Raw genomic sequence first — 15099 nt, 5'->3', positions numbered from 1 at the left:
ATTGGAAATTTGCCTCTTTTGAAGACTGATCACAAGTGTGGAATTAGGAAAAATGAAGGCTAATCTCTTGAAGTGCTGTAGAAGCTGTTTGGACTCTGATTGTTCAACAACGGCTAGCTAAAAACTGCACAAAGTAAACTACTTAAGCTTCATCTTTGCCTGTAAGTCCTCAGACTCTCAAGTAAATTGGACTCAGTATTTCTGATCCACCAGAATTTGAGTTTGGGTACTGTAAAGCTGCTATCTAAGCACAGAGGATGCCAGCACAGGTGTAGCATATGTTGGGTTGGATGGTATTGTGAAGAATTAGCTGATTCTGGGCTGAAAACCTATCTGCTAATTCCATTAGACAGCACTGATATCTGATCTCTTTCAGCTGCATCTCTTGCCAGTAAAACACAATGCTAGGGTTCAGCTTGTTCATATTTTCACTGTAAATTATAACCTCTCTCTCTTTCTCTTGCTGAGTTTGTATCTCTCTCATAAATTGTGCTGTAGGCTAAAGTCTGCCTGCAATAAAAGAGGTAGGCACAGCAGTGAATTATTTCAGCACATTGGAAAATAGCATTTTTATGGTCTTTGTGCTTCACGCAGATGTTTAAAACGAAGCTCTCCCAACCCAGGCATCACAAAATGTAAGAGAATTAAAGCTGTGTTCATAGACAGTACATGATCTTAATTTTAAACCCTAGCTCAGAAATATTCAGAAACACCTAAAAAGCCTACGGAACTCCACTGTTTGTTGGAAGGGTAAATGTGATGAAAACGGATAGCTTTAGCATCTTGTTTCAAAATGATCCAATTAATCTACCATCCTGGCCTTTAAACTTCCCATGCCCTTGCTTCTCCGCATCAGCAGCCTCGCCACCATCAATCTCCAGGCCAGGTTCAGGGAGAGGTTTTTATAAGTGTTACCAAACTAAAACATTAAACCAGCGCCGATTGTGGCATCACCAGAGTGGAGCTCCAAGCCAGCAATCTTTGCCTGAGATTTTATACTATTCCCCAGTAACGGTAAGAAGTAGTAACACATATACATGGTACAGAGAATGAGAGCTGCCTGTGTGGCTCGAAAGCAGAAGCTGGTCCAGTAAAAAATATTACTTCACCCACTTTGTCTCTCTGAAGTTTATTGCCATCTAGGGATTTATCCCTGGCACTTCAAACTAATGCTGTCTTGTAGCCACAAGATTTCTGTTGAGAGGGTCAGTTACACCTAAAACCAATGCAAGGATTTTGCCTAGGTGTGTCCCATGTTTCAGTATTCATCTTCAGCGTAACACTGGACCATTGTCAAAACCAGGGGCGGCTCCAGGCCCCAGCATGCCAAGCGCGTGCTTGGGGCGGCATGCCACAGTGAGCGCTCTGCCGGTCACCGGGAGGGCGGCAGGCGGCTCCGGTGGACCTCCCGCAGGCGTCCCTGCGGAGGGTCCGCTGGTCCCGCAGCTCTGGTGGACCTCCTGCAGGCGTCCCTGCAGAGGGTCCGCTGGTCCCGCGGCTTCGGTGGAGCATCCGCAGGCACGTCTGCGGGAGGTCCACCGGAACCGCGGGACCGGCAACCGGCAGAGCGCCCCCCGCGGCATGCCGCTGTGCTTGGGGCGGCGAAATGACTAGAGCCGCCCCTGGTCAAAACAGATCTGTTTTGGCATAGCAACATTGTCCCTCCCTAATAGGTAAATCTGAATGACAAATCTGCATTTAGAAGTGAGGATGTGCTGCCCTCTGGGTCAGACCCAGGGTGCTTGAGCTCTCATTTTTGTGTATGTGTATATATTTTTTGCATACTATTTAGTGATTCCGTTTATAGTAAGGGGACTTATTTTTGCTCTTTAACATGCTGTCTTTCAGACTCTTCACTCTGTTAACACACACAAGATACAGTATCTTTAGGGCTCAGATGGTCTTCTTAGCAAACATTATAGGTTTATCCAGTCCTTTCCCTCTCCTGCTTTCCATGGAACCAGAAATTTATTTGGCAGGATATTGCAAGGAGCAACAGGTGTTGAGGAATTTTAACTTAGAAGCAAGTATTGTTAGGGTGCCCCTAAATTGTTCGTATGTGCACAGGGTCATGTACAGATCTGTTTGTGTTGGACTGAAAGCTGGACTGCAAAGTGCAGAAAGGCACCTGCTAGCAAACCAGCTTGATCAAATAAAGCACTGGTTTGCAAAGATTAAAAGATGTGGAGAAGCAGACGAAGAAAGACAAGAGCCCTTAGAAATTCACAAAGCAGGTGTCATGTGGAGGATCTTATCAAGTCCTTCAAGATTCAAAATGTTAAAAATGATCACTGAATGAACCTCCTGGGTTGTATTAAGGAGACTGACAAGGCTGATGGTTATTCTTACAGTTTCAAATATTCATGACAGTCCTAAAATCATCTCTTTCCAAGACAATACATCCATTGTGCATACCAAGAGGGGCTTAACACCCCATACATCAGTCCAGTCGGGTTTCTCTTTGGGTACTAGTTGTTGTGTACACTTGAAAAATCTGGAGCAGGGCAAAAAGCTAACAAGAACTTCTTTATTCTGGAAGCCCCTCTCATTAATTCTCAGTCACTTTGCTTTTGTGGGTGAAGCTGGGACTTTCAGTATAACTTTAATACTGGTGAGTTTGTGCAATAATTAGCGCTTTAAGATTGCCCTTATGCCAATGAAAAAAGTTGAAGACTCTTGTGTTCTTTGGGTGTTACATAAAAGATGAGTGTTTTCTATACGAAAGGAATGCACAGCACTGTCCTTATTCTATGGCAAATGTACCCCTCCTGCCTCTACGAATCAGCTGAGTCAATAACAACTCATGAGCTGGCAGCAGCAATATGCTAGGTGCTTTCTGATCAGCCGGTTTGCAGTATTGTGGTTTTAGTGCGTGGGCCTGCGATTTGTATAGTGCCCTTTATTTGCAATACAGTCAACTGGCCAAGCAAAGGGAGTCTTAAACTCGGCTCCGCAGCATTCCTCTTCCTCGTTTCCAGGTGCTACACTGCACAAAACACCTTCCTAACACGTTGGCAGGACTGATTTCCACCTAGGACTCTAGTAGTGGTACTGCCCTTTATTTATCAACCTGGAAGAGATCTTTTATCCTGGTTAGAAATCTTTCAATCTTCTAAAGCTTTTATGGTGCCCTAACACACTAATACGTATGTGTTCCTCAATTCTAAAAAGAATGCACAACCATCTCTGTATTCCCCCTCAGCAGTGTAAGTATTTTATTCTCTTCTTTTATATAAATGTTTATAGTTTGGGAAGGCGTCATGGGAAACGGGGCAGTTTCTGTGTATGAACTGTTTATACGTGGGAGAGTTTCCAGTCAGTGGGATGTATATGGTTTGTCTGCCCACATCTCAGGTGTGTTTCCTGGATATAGTAGCTGCATCCTAGGAATGCTAATTCTGTCCACCCTTGAGAAGCAGTGTGCTACCTGTATGTGCATTCTGCACGTCAGTATGCTAGGAAGAAGTTCTGATAAATTTTATTTTTTAAAACAGGTTTGGGGTTTTACTGTTCTGAGAAGCTGGTGAGAAACTCTGAATTTGTGTGAGCTCATCTACCACATCTCCTGGTGGAATTTAGATGGTTAATATTTACAGATGTTGCACGGCTAACATTGTGTCTTTATTTCCAGGTGTTCTGATGGGCGTCATCCTTCGATATGGAATTCACGTTCCCAGCGATGTTAATAATGTGACCTTAAGTTGCCAAGTGCAAACCAGTCCAGCTACTTTGTTAGTAAATGTTAGTGGGAAATATTATGAGTATACCCTGAAGGGGGAAATCAGCCCTCATGAACTTAATAACGTTCAAGATAACGAAATGCTGAGAAAGGTGAGCTGCTTAGCGCTTGGAAACGTTGCATGGCATAGATCTTGGCAAATGTCCAAGACAGGATTTGTTAAATGGGCCCAATCCTGTCCCCTTTGCAACAGATAGGAGCTTTGTTCTCAGCTGCAGCAGGGGCAGGATTGGGCCCAAACCGTAAACCAGAACAATAAATATATTCTTGCTAAAGTAGCTAATTATATTGTGCAAGGTACAAATTAAAGGATTGCACGTCATATTACTCTTGTTAGTCTTGTAGCTTTCATGCCAAACTGTCCTGTCTGAATATATATAAAATATGCAGCATATTCTGATTACTGTGATTTCTTTTATCTTATGAAATCTTTAACTTCAACAGATTTTATTCTTTTTAAACAGGTGACTTTTGATCCTGAAGTGTTTTTCAATATCTTACTCCCTCCAATTATATTTTATGCAGGATACAGCTTAAAAAGGGTATGTCTCATTGCATTTCATTTTATTTGAAGGTCAGAGGTGTTTAAAATGCTTGTAGCTCTGGAAGAGCGATAATACAGAACAAAGGTCATTAGGCCTCATTTGCAGTGCACAGTCCTACGTTCTGTCTTAGTTATTTCTAGAGTGGTCTTCGCCAGAGTGACTAAGCACAAAGGTTCTCATATGGTCCTATACTGTGGTGTATGTATACAAAAAAAGGAGAAAAGCTTAAAAAATATAATTGTGACTTGTATAATCTTTGTCTGAAATCTCCAGTTTTTGTTCAAATTTGCACTCAGATGTGAAGGTGCATGTCTGCCTGATCCCTTGTAAAATTTCTGTCTATATCCCACCTCAAAATACACAAGCATAAAGGATCAGGTATGGGAGTTCCCGTAAAAAAGCAACGAAGACTGGGGAAATGGAAACTATAGCTATGTCAGAGACTTGGGTCCAGTACATGTTAGAATATTGTGTATGGGTCAGAGCTGTCTCTTGGGATCCAGAAGTTATTGAGGCAATTGTTACCAAGGCTTACAAAAAGCAGAGGTAGGGGAACTCGGCTTTTTGGCCTTGGTCACTGAGGAGACCATAAGCTTCCTCAGGAGTTCCCCAGGAGGCAGCTGTTACAAACCATTTACAAGCACTTAAATCAAATTAGGTCATGTGAAGCTTTTTTTGGAGGTTTGAAATGAGCGACAGGTTCCTTGTCTTAGCCAAATCTATGAAGTGCTAATATGTAAGGAAGGAAACATGAGCCTGTTTGGCTCATGTAAAAGGAAACAATCCTTCCAGGCTTGGAAATCCCCCAGTCCTCAGCAGCAGCAATCTGCTAAACAAGCTGCTAAAAGCAAACAATTTTGTTCCTTATTATTATTTATTAGTAGTAGTATTGTGGTAGCACCCAGGGGACAGATCATGGATCAAGGCCCCACTTTGCTAGGTGCTGTACGAACACACTTTGCCCCAGAGAATTTACAAAGTATAAGGCGAGATGTTGACAACACTTCCTTAATGTGTATGGTCTGAGGAGCGTACCAACAGTTTGAATACAAAGCATCTGTACAGCTGTAATGCAGTGTGTTTCTTCTCTTCTAGAGGCATTTCTTCAGAAACTTGGGGTCCATCCTAGCGTATGCTTTTCTTGGAACGGCTATCTCCTGTTTTGTGATAGGGTGAGTATTCAAAGTCCATCCACAGGTTTTGGCAACATGGAGGGCTTGTAGTCTGGTTGCTAGCTTGTGCCAACACATCTGTGGTGCTATTACCTATGCTGGCTAGATTAAAGGTAGTATGGAGGTGCCTACCCATTCTGTAATCACGTCTTCACTTGCAGTATAGACATATCCTTCATGTGGAGTAAAATGGAGTGATATGATTTGAGCCCAGGATTTAGAGCTAGGACTCCTGGGTTCTAATCCCAGCCCTGACAAGATACTCAACCTCCCTGTCTCAGTTTCTTTAAAGGAGGAATTAATACTATTTGCCTACCCTTCAGAGGTGTTGAAGATCAATTAGGGTCTCACAAATATCATACTGTATTTCTTGGTTTCTAGTTACTACTGCAATAAATAGAATATTGATATAAAATATTAAATTGGGTTTAAAAGATTTTCAGAGATTTTCACAGGTCTGTAAATGCCAGGTATTACTTACAAGACTGGATCAGTGAAAGAATTGGTAGATATAAGTAATTAGTGAGGCACTGGTATGAAATATGGAGGGTCACAAAAACTGCATAGTGGTTTAAAAAAAACAACCCCTAAACACCAGAACTGTAAAACTGAATACTTGGCCTAAGAGTAGTGGTTTCTACAAATGTCATTTTAGTGTTAGCAGTAAAAAAAATCTCCCAGAGGGATTAAGGACTTTGGGAGTTGCTTCAGGAGCAGTATGGAACGCTGCTGTGCTGTGATCCATTCTTTTGGTCTGTGGTAGGGCACCATGCTACTAGACTGCAGAAATGCAGCAGAAACCTAGAAGATGATGGAAACTGTTAACAAATGTAATTACCTATTTTAATTTTCTTTGCCTGAAAGATATGGAAGTACCTCGGGGTAGAAGGAGTTACTCTAAGTGACAGAGGATAAGGCTATTGAAGTAATCAGTAGATTTTTCCCTTCTTTCCAGGAAGCCAACTATTTCATACCTTCCCTTTCCTCCACACATGCTGTGTCTGATCTAACCTTTGATTAGTGATGTGATGCCCCTTAGCTACTAGGATACAATATGTGCATATGTAGCAGTAGCTGAAGCAAATTTGTGTTTGAAAATGTCCCTTAGACTATTTCAAGAGAGCAGGAGAATTACTGTGACATGTTAAATTGGCAAGTTAACGGGGCTTGGGTTTGCTCCCGGATATCGTTGGTTCTGCCATGCTGTGATTCTATTTAGTATTATTCATCCATACAGACAGAGGGAACTAATTCTTATTCTAAGTAGTAAAAATGTGAGAATTACATAGGATGCTCTCAAGAAGAGATTGTGGAAGATCAAAGCAACCTCAGCCTCCATATAGACTCATCTTAAAAAAAGAGAGAGAAAAAGAGGCATGTTCCAAAGTCAGTGAAAGGTCATTACATTGACCAGTCATATAAAACATTGTGGAAATTAAGCCACTTGTGAGATGGGGGAGGTGTGATGGTCTGTGTTACACATTCCACAAGCTGCTGACATTTATCCTGTCAAACTGTGCGTATTAAGTAGCTTTATGCACGGAGTAGTTCAGATGTTAAATCCATTTGCTGCTAACCACATATACCGCACTGTGTATTGGTTAAATGGGCGTTGAGGGCTCTTAGTGCTTTGCAGACTTGCCCCCATCTATGATCACAGCCCAACCCGTCAAACTCTGCAGTTCTTGTTTAATATAAATATTGAATAAAATATTGTGCATTGAGGTAACTTTACGGGTCAAACTTGCAAATTCAAGCGAATTGCATTGTTAAAACAATATCCAGATGCTTTTCAAATATCCAGCCATGTCTCTGCTTATTCAACAGGTCGATCATGTACGGCTGCGTAGCACTGATGAAAGTAATGGGGCAACTTGGAGGAGATTTTTACTTTACAGACTGTCTGTTGTTTGGTGCCATAGTATCAGCTACTGACCCAGGTATATTGTGATCCTTGTTTCTCCTCGCGTGTTACCAAAGTATTGTTCTGTTTTGGGTTGGGGGAAGGGAGATGTGTGGCTTATGGCATCTTTCCCTGAGTTTTGAAGTTTAAGCAAATTATGACTCATTTTTAGGGGTAAAATTGATCTCCATCAAGAAAAATAATACTTGAATTATATATAAAGCTGCCCCCCTCCAAAACCTTGTTCCCAACTACATTAACGTCGTTGGGAGGCTTTCTGTCGACTTTAGTGGGGTTTAGTTCAGGTGCACAGTGAGTGTGGCAGATGTTAGCCTCTAGCACCCTGTGCAAGCAATCAGCACTGCTCAAAGTGTGTGAATGCAGGGTGTTTTCAGGGTATGTGTTAGACAATCCCTAGCCTCAACGTTTTGCATGGATAAGATTTTTTTGGTCTTAATCTAAAATATGAACTGACTCTATCTAACCATAACAAGAACAATGGTGGTTATTTAAAAAAAAAATTATTTCAGTCTGCTGAGCTCTTTCGTTTTACAAAGCGCTATACAAATGCAAAATGTTGTTATATTTGAATGCAACAAGGCTTTTTTTGCTTGTTAACTGTCTTCATCACATTTGTACTCATCAGTATAATCTAATCTAAGAACACAGAGCAAAAATTTGCCCTTTTTTTTCTGGATGAGTAGAACTTGAATTTCTTCCATTGATGCCTTACTTCTCAGCAAATTTGAGTAAATCCTTCAGGGGTCTGAGACACTGCAGTCTAACTCTGCCTCCTAAGTTACAGCCGTTCTTATCGTGTGTCTACATAGCATCTGGGAGGGTGTCTCCTAGGGTACGTCTACTCTGAGAAGTTGTCAACGAAACTTTTGTTTTAAAAAAAACTTTGTACTTAAAAAAGCCCCCCCATGAAAGACAAAAGTTTTGCCGAGGCAAGTAGCAGTGTGAACGCGGCTTTGTCGAAGCTAACGCCGCTCATGGGGCTGGAAGTATTGCCGACAAAGTACCAACAAAGAGCGTTTACACATACTGACTTTTAGTGGCAAGGCTGTGTCGACACAGCCTTGTCGCTAAAAGCTGCATGGTGTAGACAGACCCTCAGTGTGGGTAGACAGACATACATTGGCTCTGCTCTAGTGCTCTACGCTAAAAATTGCAATGTGGTCACTGTGGCACAGGTGGGGTTGCTTGGGCCAGCCACCTGAGTATGTGCCCGGGCAGCAGGCGGGATTGCATTCAGGTGTGTAGCCTGTGCTGCTGTGGCCATGTTGCCACTTGGCCGGCTGGAGCTCGTGTCTACCTGTGCTGAGAAGCACCCTCCGAGATGCCATGTAGACATACCCATGTAGACCTGTTTAAAAGCTGATATTGACATCCTGTGTTGTACAGAGTGGGCAGATTTTGTGTATGTGCAATGCCTGTGTCTTTTTCTCAATCTGGACAATAAAATGAATGCCCATGGTTATTCTTGTCAGATGGAGTTTGACTCCTACCTCCTCATCTTACCCAACAATTACTTTCCGTTTAAAAAAAATAAAAAAACCACCATGGCATCCTAAAATAATGGTCCAAACCATAACCCCTTAGCATAGAGTCACTGCCTTGTTTTGGATCATTGCTGTAGGGTATCATAGTATTGTTCAATTTACTGTAAAAGTTGTGCCTGTACACTTAATACAGTCAAGTAACACTGACAGTTACCCCTTAATAGAAGACTTTAAAATATGAACTCAAATCCTCTCCCAGCTTCTCCCAGGTGTTTTGTGTTGTCCATTTGTTGAGACTGTTAATTCTTCTGGGCAGGGATTGTCTATTCTGTGTCTTCTGCAGCGCCAAGCACACCGTTAGTGCTTGACAAATGCTTCTCCTTATGGCCCCCATTTAGGAAAGCAGTTAAGTACATGCATATGTCTCTCTGACTTCAATAGGACTTAAACACATGCTTAAAATGAAGTATCTGCATTAGGGGCTTTCTGCAATGGGCATGTTTTCTTGAACCGACCTGTTTTTGGTCATTGGGTCCTATGCTGCTTCAGCCTGAATAAAGTATTACACCTCTACCCCATTATAATGCCACCCGATATAACACGAATTCGGCTATAACGCGGTAAAGCAGCGCTCCGGAGGGTGGAAGGCTGTGCACTCCGGCGTATCAAAGCAAGTTCGATATAACGCGGTTTCACCTATAACGCGGTAAGATTTTTTGGCTCCCTAGGACAACGTTATACCGAGGTAGAAGTGTACGTGGATTTTAATCTCCTGTCAATCAGTGAATGCCTTTGTTTGTGTGTAAATGGGTTAAAGCTCCTTAAATATGCATATCTGAGTTTCTTGCCTTTCATATGGTAATTGTTTTAAAAGGGTTTTTAGGGCAGTCACATTGCATTAGTCCAAGCCTATGTGAGAAATGCCTCCGTGTGCCTTTGCATGACACAAGAGCAAGGATTGCACTGTATTACATCTTGCTTGTTCTAGACATTCTTACGGTTCCCATGAAACTGACCATAAAACTTGATTTATTTTCATTACCAACTCGGAGTCAAACAGTTGCAGAAACAATAGATCAAATTTCAATCTCCCTTACTCTGCTGTAAAACCAGAGCAACTGGAGGCAGAATTTGGCCCATTGTGGTGTTGTTTCCAGATAACCCCAAAATTCTAACATGTACTGGCACTTTCCTTGATGTTGGTTCATACTGATATTAACGAGCACTTCTAGGATAAAATCAAGACTACTCCAAGATTAAGATAGAATTAAAAAAGGCCTCCACAGGGGATAACTCTTCATTATACAGGGGAGAAACAGGTCCTTGTTCTGTATGTAAAAAACAACATAAACTGTAAAAACCACAAAGTTGAGTGGGCCCAGGGAAGAGTAGCAAAGACTCCATGAAGCATTGCTACACTGAGAAGCAGACTAGTAAAATACGAAGGAAGGTAGAATTCTAGAAAGGCCAGGTTTGCTTTACATGTATCTACACAAAAAAAGTAATGGCACCTTTGAAATGTCTCTCTATTTTTCTGTTTGTCAGTGACTGTTCTTGCCATATTCCATGAGCTTCAGGTTGATGTTGAGCTGTATGCCCTTCTCTTTGGTGAAAGCGTCCTCAATGATGCCGTTGCCATAGTGCTGTCTTCGTAAGTGTGTTCTGTTTTTTTAATTGTTATGTATGTCACATGTGAGACACTAAAAATCACCTGGTGTTGCATCAGAGAAAATAGAAATATCAATTTCTAATAATCAGAATTCATTACTAATCCACCTAATACAATTCTCTGTGTTAATCACCCTCTAATTAGCCTATCAATGAAAGACTGCTGCTGGGAATTGAAAGGAACACTGAGGCCATAATTACAGCTATTACAGTGCATGTTTTATTTTTTTATTTTTTTTGCCCATTGAATGAGTCAATAGGGAATCTTACCACCCATCTGTAATGTGAAAAAGGAACAACACGTCTGCTCTTTTGCTGTGGCATCCTGCTAATGCTACTCACGGGTGAGATCACTCTCAAATAATTCTCCACCCACACACACTTGCTTTTCCTCTAGTGGAAATACTTGGGAAAGCAGCTGCTTCTTTTCACCTTCCACCTGCCATTGCATTGAGAAGAAGACAGTTGTTGCAACTGTAGTTAATATCTGGACTGAGAGCACCAGTGCCAGAAATTCAGTGTCTCCCTAAATCAAGTGGATGCTTGGGGGGAGGGATAGCTCGGTGGTTTGAGCATTGACTGCTAAACCCAGGGTGGTGAGTTCAGTCTTTGAGGGGGCCATTTAGGGAACTGAGGTAAAAATCTGTCTGGGGATTGGTCCTGCTTTGAGCAGGGGGTTGGACTAGATCTCCTGAGGTCCCTTCCAACCCTGATATTCTATGATATTCTATGATTCTTTCAAACTTTTTTGCAGCTGTAACATATTTTTCCTGCATATTCATTGTATTTGTTGTCATGAAAGTTGTTTTGAAATATATAGTATTTGTGATCATCGCAGATTCATTTTTGGTTAAGATGAATGCAGAAAATAATTTAGATCTTCTGAAATATTTGAGAACCCAGACTGATAATTGTCCATATTTTAATTACAATGTGTGGACCAGTCCTTCACCTCATTACTAAATTGAATAGCCTACTGATGTCTCTTCGACTATCTGTATTAATCTTTGTTTTTATATTGGGTCCATCACCAGAGTATGTAAGTGTTGCGTGATCCAGCCATATTTAAGATGTGTCCCAGCATAAATCTGAACATGAAGGTTGTGTGGCAAGGTTCTGGGTGAGAGGAGGTGAATATGTTGCACATCACAATGATGAAATTCAGGGCTGGTCTACACACCCACTTGCCTGTGTGAACCTAAATAAAAAAAAAATATTGCAATTCATCCCTTTTGTTGCGTTGGTGCAAGGTCTGTATGTGGAGGCTCATATTTCAGATTATGAGCATCCTCTTCTGATTAAATTAAATCGAAATAAAACACTCTCCTTCAGAAGTCAGAACATTCACTTGGACACCTTGTACCAGCATAAAAATGGCGTGAGCTACAATCCATTGAGTTATTTTGGTGCAAATTTGTAGGTAGCCCTCCCCTCGAAATGGGGCGGAGTGACAAAGGTAGAAGTGTTTTAAGTGACCTAATACACATCCCCTTAGCAATGGTCCTGTAACCAGGCCTCACAGACAGAAACACACTGTTTAAAATATACCCTAGGTTTGTGAGTATAGAGTGCATTACTGTAACTAGTTGATTACACTGAAGACCTAAATGTATAATCTACAAGGATTTCTCTTTATGTGGATTTGATGCATACCAGTTGCTCAGAGCATACTGACCAGGCTTACCTATCTTTAGTAAGTTAGCTACAGAAATCTGTTCCTTGACACACACACACAAAAAAAGAACTAATTTTTAAGTGCAACAGGAGAGTCAGCTCAGTCTAGCTTGCAGTTGGAGATAATTACTGTGCTAGGAGTCCAAAGCTCTGATTTGTTGTCTCCCTTTTACTGGGGTAGTTTTTGAATATTTAACAGAAAAAGGCAAGACTTTGGAGACTGCTTAGGTAAAATTCTGGAATTGCACGTAGGCTTAGATCCTGCCTGCCCCAGCATCTCCAGGACAGCTTTTCCCCCTCTCAGGGTTTGTCTGTCCTACAAGCGCTACAGTGGCACAGCTACAGTGCTGCAGTTGTGTTGTTGTAGCATACTGTGGATGCGTCCTACAGTGATGGAAGGGGTTTTCCCATTGCTGTAATTAATCCAGCTCTCTGAGAGGCAGTAGCTATACATTGATGGAAGAATTCTTTAGTCCAGTGCTTCTCAAGCTATCTGATGTGGGGGACCGGCAATTTTTTTTCCCAGTGTGCCAGAGACCGGTGCCATATTATTATCCTATTCAACGCTCTTATGAGGAAACTCGCTGCGGACCAGCAGCCGACGGTCCGCGGACCACCACTTTGAGAAGAACTGCTTTAGTCTACTTAGCAGCTTCTACACTGGGGGTTTGGTTGGCTTAACTTTGTCACTCAGGAGTGTGAATTTTCCAGACCCCTGAGTAATGTAGCTAATCAGTCAACCTAAATTTTAAGTTTAACCATTTCCAATCTCCCCTCAGGGTTGAAAGGAGGGGAATGAATTGAATAGTTAGCTGTGTTGTGGTGCATTTGCATTACCTACTTCTATTTCAGTCACGAAAGGTGCTTTGTAAATGCAAATTCTATTCTGCTCTCACTTTCCTACTATAAAAAGGGGAAAACTGCATGCATAGTTGTTGGGTTTTTTAAACATTTAAGTATTTTGCTGCTGTTGCTTAGGAAAGAACTAAGGAAAGATTAACATTAGAATAGGGTGCTGCAGCATGCATTTAAAAAGCCTTAAATTGGATAGTTTACCGTTAAAATTCAATCTAGTAATAATGTGAATCTGTTGAAATGGTGGGTTAGGAGAAAACCACAAACTGCAGTTTAACTAAAGTTTTAATGTGGAAAGAAGCTACGTGGGGCATTGAGATTGCCAAAGCCTCTGTTGTTATACTTGTTGCTAAAGACTGAAGCTGTTTGTCACCGTGGTATCTGAGCACCTTCCATAGAAAATGAATAGTGAAGTCCCTGTTGGGCGTCATGGAGTCTCTGGCACTTCTCCCTTTATGGGGCAGGTTTTGGAGTCTGGTGGGGTGGGGTTGGGAAGGCTTTAGGAATAAAAGTTGTGATTGAATTGTTGCTTATGGTGGAAAGGCTTGCTCAAAGAGAGAGGCTTACTGTTGGTAGCTAAGCCCATGGCATCCCACTCTCTCTCCCAGAGGTCTCATGGAGATGTTGAAGACAGGATGGATCCTGGCAGGTGAGGGCCTTTAGAGAGGAGAAGCAGTTACCATCATCACTCTCTGAGCACTGGAAAAGAGCAACAATTAGAGATACAGTTGCTCTGGGCCATGTGTCATGTAGGAGTGTTAGCAGTACCTTATTGACCACTGTGTCAAAGGCTGCAGTGAAGGCTGTCAGTGTGAGTCTGGAAATCTTACCTGTGTTAACAACTGTGAGGAAATCATCTTTTAATGCCACTAGAGCTGTGTCCTGGTGCAAACCCTTATTGTGAGGGGTCCAGGATGTTGGCTGATGTCACACATTGTTGGAGTTTAGTGGTTTCTACTTTCTCAGTGATTATGCCCAGGAATGAGAGGTGTCAGATGTGACGGTAGTTAGGGAGATCTTCAGGATCACGCATTGGCTACTTGAGGACTGGTGAACTATTGAATTTTTCAAGGAGTTTGGTTGGTGTGCTTCTGAAGGAGGCATTGACTGTGCCCATTCACTTTTACCAGCCAGGAGGAGCGTGGATCTTTCACAGTTGTGGCTCTAATATTTTTCAGGGCTTCTTGAGCTTTGGCATGGGTGATGGGACCCAGGGGTTCATTCTGGAATCTGTCTTGGCTTGCGACATACAGAGTATCCTCTGGGGATTAGCTGTGCCAGGGTAGGATCAGAGGGTGCATTGAACCATGTCCCAGTGATGTAAGCAAAGCCAGGTGTTTCATCCAAAAGGAGATCAGGGATGGTGCTGACTTTGCATTTGGCAGAAGGAGCTTCAGGTTATTTTTTCCTACTCAGTTGAATGATATTATTGATCAAGAATTTGGCTTTAGGTGCCTAGGATATATCCTAGTGGGTGGTGTTCTAAGGAGTTGTTTCTTCAACCCAGTGACAGTGAGGGCTTGGGAAGGAGTGGGGTAATGGGGTTTGAGCCCCTTTGAGGGTGCTGGTCTTCCATGACTCCACATCCCTAGAGTCTGGCTGTGTTGTGCTGTAGTCCAGAAGTTTTGCATTATGGTCCTTAGACAGGCACCATAGACAAAGGATGGTGGTGTACTGCTGGGTTGTGCTGGGAAGAGGGGGGTGGATTTCCTCCCTTTTCATTTTACCCTCTTCTTTGTCATCACCACTTCCCATTGCTGGCCAGGCTGCTGTTTTGGGGAGGATATGGAGCTGAGAGGGTTTGGTGCCAGTAGGGGACTGGGTAGCTAACAAGGTGGAACAAGCCCTTTCAGTTCTCTAGATGCTGGGGGAGGGAAAGTGAGACACAGAATCAGACAACAGAATAAAAAATCTAGAAAAGTTGTGAAGACGTTTGTAAAGGCTCCCAGCTCAGCTTGTGGCCATGGCAGAGCCCCCATTATACTAGAGTAGATCTAACTCTGTATCGAACCTAATCTTGACTGATAATGAGGAGTTG

General features: G+C 42.2%; 1 protein-coding gene across 3 annotated transcripts in view; it reads left to right on the top strand.

The window, feature by feature from the left end:
* SLC9A6 (solute carrier family 9 member A6) overlaps window positions 1-15099 on the top strand; it is a 56862-nt gene that overhangs the window by 5352 nt on the left and 36411 nt on the right. For 2 of the 3 annotated variants that reach the window (XM_039488220.1, XM_039488219.1), the window contains exons 2-6: window positions 3632-3831; window positions 4204-4281; window positions 5380-5456; window positions 7284-7396; window positions 10410-10515. In XM_039488220.1, coding sequence (XP_039344154.1) covers window positions 3632-3831; window positions 4204-4281; window positions 5380-5456; window positions 7284-7396; window positions 10410-10515 — 574 coding nt within the window. Of the gene's footprint in view, window positions 1-3579; window positions 3832-4203; window positions 4282-5379; window positions 5457-7283; window positions 7397-10409; window positions 10516-15099 lie in introns of those variants that run through there. The other variant, XM_039488218.1, reaches the window with a different exon arrangement.

The sequence above is a fragment of the Mauremys reevesii genome, linkage group 9 (genome assembly GCF_016161935.1).
Source record: "Mauremys reevesii isolate NIE-2019 linkage group 9, ASM1616193v1, whole genome shotgun sequence".
Lineage (NCBI taxonomy): Eukaryota > Metazoa > Chordata > Testudines > Geoemydidae > Mauremys > Mauremys reevesii.
This window is presented reverse-complemented; position numbering and strand designations above follow the sequence as displayed.